At 55.9% G+C, this 8,476-nt stretch overlaps 1 protein-coding gene across 1 annotated transcript; it reads left to right on the top strand.

Annotated features, from left to right (window-relative positions):
- The first annotated feature begins 1,968 nt into the window (after positions 1-1,968).
- Positions 1,969-5,600, top strand: FZD8 (frizzled class receptor 8). The gene is given in 2 exon segments (XM_048952170.1): positions 1,969-2,781; positions 2,783-5,600. Coding segments are annotated over 2 exon segments (2,022 nt in total). The 5' UTR covers positions 1,969-2,266; the 3' UTR covers positions 4,290-5,600.
- The last annotated feature ends 2,876 nt before the right edge of the window (positions 5,601-8,476 follow it).

Raw genomic sequence — 8,476 nt, forward strand, 5'->3', positions numbered from 1 at the left:
CTCTTATTTCTGGGAGAGTTACAGTGTAATTCTAAACTGCAGCATTCGGCGTGTCTCCTGAGCTTCCTTGCTGAAATATTACGATGGAAACTGCACAGCATCTGTGTTGCTTTTGGAAAGCATCACCTCACATCTGCTGTCTCTAGTGCAGAGCTTAAGCTCAGCATAAAAAGGTACTTTGTAAGAGGCAATAGGAGCCTGACAGAGGTAATTTACGGGCTCGCCCAGCTCTGCTGACCAGGCTGGTTCCGTTCTGCAGAGCTCTTGAATTGAAGCACGGCTCACAACGCCGTCCCGCCCGCCGCTCTCCGTGTCCCAAGCACAGCACAGGACAGGTTTTCCACTCGCTGGACGCCGTTCGGTCTCCCAACACCTTACAGCAGGGAACCGGCCGTTTTAACTGAGCGCTCAGGGAACCGCGCGCTGCTCTGGGAGAAATAAATGTATACGATTGATTTCACAGCCTGTAACTGCCAAACACAGGAGCGCGCTGCCACGTCCTCAGCAGTTCCGTGTCACGTCCGAGCGCCGTCGCTCCCCTCAGGTGGGCTGGGGGCGAAGAGAACAGTTCTGCAAATTGCCGCAATGATTACACAGTGAACGCGTTTATCGCTTCGTTATTGCCCATTTCCTCCTCGCCGGGAGATCTGCGCGGCCATTTACATAGGGAGGTGAAAGGGGCGGCAGAGGATCCCGCCGGCAGAGGCAGCAAACTTCGGTCACCGCTATCCCTCCCGCCCCGCACCTCCGGCCCCAACGCGGCGCGTTCCCGCGCTCACAGTCATTACGGCCGCAGCGGGAGCTCCACGCGAGCGCGAAGCGCAACAGCGCCGCAATTAACAAACAAACGCCCCGGCCTGGGCGGACGGCAACCCCCCGGGACGGCCCCGCCGCGCACCGGCCCTTAAGGTGGTCCGGAGGGCAGCGATGCCACGGCGCGGAGAAGGATGGGGGGGGGCGGGGAGGGAAATAGAGGAGACGGCTATCTCCCTCGGGGCCGGCCCCTCAGCGCGGGCGCAGCAAGAGGGGGGCGGCTATCGGCCCCGCACGGCGCTCACCCGCCTGAGCCCCAGCAGCCGGGAGCTGCTGCCCCCGGTGCCGCACGAGCCGTGCGGGAGCGCTGCGGCAGCCGCAGGGCGGGCAGCCGGCGGCCGTTCACCTGCCGGGACGCGACGGTGCGCGCGTGTGGCGCTGCTGCGGGAGCGAGTCCACAGCACAACGGCTCGGTGGCATGTCAGCGAAGGCGCGGCGGCGCACTTATGTTTGAAACTCCGCATTTCAGACACCCCCGTGTCACCGCCACGTACTTCTCCCTCTTACCCCCACAGTGGCAACGCTGCCCTTCAGCAGAGCCGCGCGCAGACAACTCGTGCGCGCTGAGCCCGGCCGGGGGCACGTGCGGAGCGCGGAGGTCAGACTACGGCCATCCCCTCAGAGCCCCGCGCTGCCGAACCCCGGCTCCACCGAGATCTCCCGCGGAGCAAAGCGCGCAGCGCGCAGAAGCAGCTCATGGAGCAGAACCGAGCTTTGCCACTCAGGGAGACGGCCCGCAAAAAGCACAACGCTCCCGCAGCGGAAAGGCCGTACAGGGCACAACGCACCGGGACCCACCGGCCGCTCCACCTTAAGGCGGGCCGGGGTCGATTCCGCTCTCACCGCCCAGACTGGAGCGATTGGCGGCCAGGGCGGCGGGGGCGGGGCCCGGCGGCGTTCGCTATAAATATTCATGAGAGCGCGGCGGCCGGACTGACGCTGCCGGGGCTGAGGAGCGAGAAGTTGCGCGGAGGCGCTGCCGCGCTTAACTCCACTGCTCAGGTGGCGTGATCGCGACTGGTCCGCCCGCGGCTAGAACCGGAGCGGAGCGAGCGGCGGCCCGGCCCGGCTGGCGGCCGTCTGCGAAGCGCGGCATTCGTGCGGGCAGCGGGACGGTCCGCTCCGGCCGCCGCTGCACCGGCTCCGCCGCTGCTCGGGGCGGCGGGAGCGCGGCGCCGCGGGGCGCAGCGCCTCGTCCCGGGGCCGCCTCGGCCATATTGAGCGCGCAGCGCGGGGGCTGGGAGCGAAACTTCTCTTCGCGGCCGCAAGAGCTCTCCCGCAGCCCGGAGACATGCGAGGCCGACTGAGCGGCCTCTCCTGAGCGGAGCAAACCCTCTCCCCCCCCCTCCTCCGCCGGGCACAGCGCCCGCGGAGCCGCCCCCTCACCTGCCGGGGCCGCGGAGCGGGACGGGAGGAGGGGAGGCGGCCGGGCCCGCCGCCGCCGGCGCCCAGCATGGAGTGGAGCTACCTGTTGGCCGTCACCCCGCTGCTCGCCGCCTTGGCCCTGCTGCAGCGCGCCGGCTGTGCCGCCGCCTCAGCCGCTGCCGCCTCGTCGTCGTCGTCCTCTTCGTCGTCGTCGTCGGCTAAGGAGCTGTCGTGCCAGGAGATCACCGTGCCGCTCTGCAAGGGCATCGGCTATAACTACACCTACATGCCCAACCAGTTCAACCACGACACGCAGGACGAGGCCGGGCTGGAGGTGCACCAGTTCTGGCCGCTGGTGGAGATCCAGTGCTCCAGCGACCTGCGCTTCTTCCTCTGCAGCATGTACACCCCAATCTGCCTGGAGGACTACAAGAAGCCGCTGCCGCCCTGCCGCAGCGTTTGCGAGCGGGCCAAGGCGGGCTGCGCGCCGCTCATGCGCCAGTACGGCTTCGCCTGGCCGGACAGGATGCGCTGCGACCGGCTGCCGGAGCAGGGCAGCCCCGACACGCTCTGCATGGACTACAACCGCACCGACCTCACCACGGCCGCGCCGCCGCCCGCCAAGCCCCCCCTCCGCGGCGCCCGGCCCGGCGGCCCCGCCAGGGCGCCCCCCCCCCGCCGCCGCCGCACCCCCCGCCGAGGCCCCGCGCCCGCCGCCGCCCTGCGAGCCGGGCTGCCAGTGCCGCGCGCCCATGGTGTCGGTGTCCAGCGAGCGGCACCCGCTGTACAACCGCGTGAAGACGGGGCAGATCGCCAACTGCGCGCTGCCGTGCCACAACCCCTACTTCAGCCCCGACGAGCGCGCCTTCACCGCCTTCTGGATCGGCCTGTGGTCCGTGCTCTGCTTTCTCTCCACCTTCGCCACCGTCTCCACCTTCCTCATCGATATGGAGCGCTTCAAGTATCCCGAGCGGCCCATCATCTTCCTGGCCGCCTGCTACCTCTTCGTCTCGCTGGGCTACCTGGTGCGCCTGGTGGCCGGCCACGAGAAGGTGGCGTGCAGCGGCGGCGCGGGGGCGGGCGGCGCGGGGCCCGGCGCGGCGGGGGCGGGCGGCGGCGCGGCGGCGGGGGCGGCGGCGGCGGGGGGGCGCGGAGCGGCAGGCGGCGCGGCCGAGCTGCAGCCCGAGCTGGCGGTGGCCGAGCACGTGCGCTACGAGAGCACGGGGCCGGCGCTGTGCACCGTGGTCTTCCTACTCGTCTACTTCTTCGGCATGGCCAGCTCCATCTGGTGGGTCATCCTCTCCCTCACCTGGTTCCTGGCCGCCGGCATGAAGTGGGGTAACGAGGCCATCGCCGGCTACGCGCAGTACTTCCACCTGGCCGCCTGGCTGCTCCCCAGCGTCAAGTCCATCGCCGTACTGGCGCTCAGCTCCGTGGACGGCGACCCGGTGGCCGGCATCTGCTACGTGGGCAACCAGAGCCTGGAGAACCTGCGGGGCTTCGTGCTGGCGCCGCTGCTCATCTACCTGGCCATCGGCTCCATGTTTCTGCTCGCCGGCTTCGTCTCACTCTTTCGCATCCGCAGCGTCATCAAGCAGCAGGGCGGCCCCACCAAGACTCACAAGCTGGAGAAGCTGATGATACGCCTGGGCCTCTTCACCGTGCTTTACACTGTGCCGGCCGCCAGCGTGGTCGCCTGCCTCTTTTACGAGCAGCACAACCGGCCCCGCTGGGAGGCCACGCACAACTGCCCCTGCCTGCGCGACCAGCAGCCCGACCAGGCCCGCCGACCCGACTACGCCGTCTTCATGCTCAAGTACTTCATGTGCCTGGTGGTGGGCATCACCTCCGGCGTCTGGGTCTGGTCCGGCAAGACCCTCGAGTCCTGGAGGGCCCTGTGCACCCGCTGCTGCTGGGCCAGCAAAGGTGCTGCCGTGGCTGGGGTTGCTGGAGCTGGAGCAGGCGGGCAGGCTGCCATCGCTGCTGCTGGAGGACTTGGGGCCGGTGGAGGCGGCTCCCTGTACAGCGATGTCAGCACCGGCCTGACGTGGAGGTCTGGCACTGCCAGCTCTGTCTCCTACCCCAAGCAGATGCCTCTGTCTCAAGTGTGAGGAGCGGGAAAAGAGGCCATAGGTTAGGGAGTGAGGGACACTGGCCTGCCTGAAATGCCCCCTCACTGTTTGGTGCCATTAATGAACCACTAATGGTCCTTATTAGCCACAGCTTGTATAGAACAATGCAGCTGGCAGAGGCCCCAGGCTCCAGCCCCCTCCTCCTTCCCTTCCATTCATATGCAGGGAGCACGTACTTCAAGGAGCCAGCATATTATTTTGCTGGCAGAGGAGGGCAGGGGCTCACCCGTGTCTTGCAGAGGGCAAGGCAGAACGGCTCCTGATTTACTCTGGACTATCAGCAGCTCGTGGGAGGGAGAGAATTCCTCCCCCATCCCAAAGAGGGAGTCTGTTGGAACTACAGGTTTTTGGGATATCGATGACCAGGCAAATGCCTTATAACACAGACTGAATCAAAACATGTCTTAATTATACACCCCAGCTAAATACGGGTTTCCTACACTAAAGGATGTATTTATATAATTATTTGTTACCTTGTACAGATGTGTAAAATATGTATATATCCAAAGCTATACAGTCTGTAAATTTTTTGTAAAAAAGTTTAGAGGCTACCCCTGTAAGAGCAAATATGAGTATTCTATTTTGTCAATAAAATGACTTTTGATAAATGACTTCTTCAAGCTTTTCCCCTACTCCTGCTCTGGTTATTGCAGCAGCTGTGTCTGTGGGTGGTTCTCACTGGTTGGGTCAAGAGGGCTGAAGGAGGGAGCTCCTCTAGTCCTTCTGAGTTATAGATGGCGAGCTACGTTAAGGGAGTGGAATATCCCAGCATAAGAAAAAACAAGTGATTCGAAAAAGTGTTTGCCAGAACCAGGGGTACCTCACCACAGCTCCCTGGTTTTCAACGAGTGTCTTCAAACCAAATCTGTTTTGAAGTCCTTACGTGGCTTAAGTAGCCTTACAGAATGGGTGTTATTTCAAGAATGTGGACATGCACCTCTCATATCTGTGCTTTTGTAAGCACCTGCCTTTGCAGGGATGCACACTCATGTGTACAAGGTTCATGTTTTAAATTCATCCATCGCATTCTACAGGAGAACAGTGACTTGAAATTTCTTAGATCTCCCTCCTTAACAGATTAAACTAACATCTTAACCTTTCATACTTAACTTTAGTATATCAAATATGGTCCTTTTTCAAGAGAAAAGGCATTGTTCTTCTGTCAGGACTAAGCTAATTTATTTGAGCAGAAGGCTGTTGAATTAACAGAAGAATGCTTTGGCAATTGTTGAACTTTTTACCTGTCTGCCCAGTGGCTCAGAACATCATTCCTTTAAGAGGAGCTAAATGAATAGGGTTAATCTGTAGGGAACTTGGTTTCTTTTGAGTTTGGGAAAACTTTGATCTTTTCTCTTCACCAAACGTGATGTATAGTCTGAAGTTTCTTTCCCTGCTGCCTGGTTCCTCTTGTTGCAGACCAATTGGCCACCATGGAGCCTTAAAGTTCTTCAATTAAAGGGACATGGGACTTTTTTTTTTTTTTTTTTTTTACTTTATTTTAAGAGGAAGACTTGTAACAGTTAGTGAACACCAGAGGGAAAAGGGAGAACAGCCTTTTAAACAGCTTTTCCCTGCATTGTTAGCCAGACTGCAGGCAGCAAGGCATGGCTTGGAGCATTATAGAAAAGAGCTATGAATGCCCTACAGGTGGTCTGCTCACATAATCTCCCCAATTTAAAACATTTTCCTTTACAGGACAATTGCATTACAAAACTCCCTTCTCTTTTGCTCCTAATTGAACCAAAGAACAACTGCAAGATTTTCTTTAAAAAAAAAAACAAAAACCTGAGTGTCTTTAAAAAGGAAAAAAAAAAAAAAAAAGAAAAAAAAAAAGGAATCTAAATCCTAATTTCTTTTCTAAAATAGGATCACTGAGAATGCAAAGAGTAAAAAACCACATTAAACGTTTTTTTCTGTTCCAGGTATTTTTATGCCTTCTGCTTATATTCTGTCGAATTAGCAATAATTTAAAAGCAATTGGTTAGGTTGTGCGTTAGCAGTGAAAAGATAGCCCCAGGTCCCTTATTAACCTGTCAATCATGGTAAGAGATGGGCAGCTACCCTGCTAATGACACAGATATCAATCATTATTTGTGGGAAAAACCTTGTTCCATTGAGCACTGACTTGATTATTTGGTGTCCCTTTCAAAGTTCCCATGGCTCAATAGAGACTTCCACTTGTACAGAGTTACCCAAATCATGAAAAGAAGTGTAAATGTCCATCTTTGACTCTTGGGAGAGCAAAATTTTCAATTCTTGATTGTAAAGTATGTTCCACTGAGATTTATGCTTGCTGCCTGTGTATATACCAGTCAATCAGAATACTGACCTGTGTTGCTTAAACAGGCCAGTTTTACCTTAGTATTTTTCTTTAGGTGAGCTATATTGTGCTGCTGGAACCTTCTTTTAACAGTTGTTACAGCATTTAAAGCAAGGCAGTCCTACCACTATCAGTGGGGCTGCAGTAAAGGTTTTCTTTCTGCTGGGGAATCCCATGCATGTAGCAAGGAAGGGAAGCTGAAACTATTAGGTAGGAGTTTGTTAGATAAGTCTCTTGCAGACTGCTGGGATGTGCTGCTGGTGCTGAGATTAAAACATTTCTCAGAAACCAATAGGAAGTAGTTGTGTAGCTCAGTTGTGTAGCTACTCTGGAATCAGCAAAGAGGTGCTGCAGGTGAACACAGCCAGGGAAGCAGTCTCAGAACTAGTTAGGTTACCAAGATGCCTACCGGGGCACTAATGAGTGCCCAAGCACTGACTGAGCAGTAACACAAAGGTTAAACAAAGATGAGATAGAATTTAACTTGCTGGAAGCCCAAACACAGGGAAACAGTGCTGGAGAAGGCATCCTGGTATACAAGATATATAAATCCACAGCTACACCAATGCATGCATTGAGTTGCACGCTAATTTACAAGGTCTGATGGTAAACCTGCCTTCTCCCTTGAACTGCCACAAAACTGCTAACAATAGTCCCAGCAGACAGTGAGCCAAGCACTTCTCACAGAGCAGAAGGGTTCCAGGCACCCGTGGTACTGGCTCACCTGTGGGCAGAAGCAACACCCACAGCAGCCCATGAGAGCCTCCCGATCATCACTGGTGTGGCTCCATAGCACAACCTGAACAGCAGCGACTGGAGGGCTGGGTAGGGGGCAACCGAGAACCTCCCACAGCTCACAGAAAGGTTTAACTGCTTCATTCAGGAGAGTGACTAAGCTAGCAGAGAAACATGGGTTGGGATTTTTTTCTTGTCTATTAAGCAGCATACCTTTTGAACGTTCCTTTTCTTTCCAGGACCCTTCCCTCCTTTACATGTTCCTGCTCCAAAAGGAAATCCTATGGATTAGCCTCCTCCTGCTGTAATGACTGAATAATCCCGTGGCCTCCAAAGGAGCTAACCCAGCTGCCTGCCGGCTTTTTAAAGAGGCAGAGCTGCCCAGGTGTGCTGCAGAGCACTCGGGAGGGACACCTTCCCTGGAGCTAATGGAAACGGTCTGCAACCTGCTCCAAAACTTCCCTGGTTCTGGGAGAACTTTTATGAAGCTTTGATAAGCAATTGTCACAAAAGGGAAAAGACTTTGGACAGGGAAATTCTTATAAATTGAAATAATGTGATTGTGGCCAAGTATTCTGGGATATATTTTATAGTTCCTGCAATGAAAGGCCTATGAAGGCTGAGACTGGTATGCAAAGGGTCTTTTTTTTTTTTTCCTTTTTCTCCAATGCAGTATCTAAAAATCGAAATATTGTGGTGCTCACCCATTAGTGAGTTTCTCCAAGGTGATGAATCAGTCTTAACAGGTCTCACAGGTGTGGGTAAGAAATGTGGGCATAAAATTTTACGTGAGGTACCCTGGCTACATAACACTGGGAAAAATAGTGACGATGAACAGTCAGAAAACAAGAAAAAAACACAAAAGTAACATACTCTTGGAGTGAAAGCTCACCTACAGCTGAGACCATGCTGTAGGGAAGCTCAGTGTGGCACAGGCAAAGCAGCTTATAGAATTGCAACCAGTTTCCAAAGTGCTGGTTACAACACGAATGTAGCATGTCTTGCTCCTGCCCTTGTGCCCAGAGCCATGCTCAAGGCATACTCTGTTTCTCCAGGTACGCACTTCTTGCACTGTGGAATTACCTATCCCTGGCCTAGCAGGCTGCAGATG

The sequence above is a fragment of the Lagopus muta genome, chromosome 7 (genome assembly GCF_023343835.1).
Source record: "Lagopus muta isolate bLagMut1 chromosome 7, bLagMut1 primary, whole genome shotgun sequence".
Taxonomy (NCBI): Eukaryota; Metazoa; Chordata; class Aves; order Galliformes; family Phasianidae; genus Lagopus; species Lagopus muta.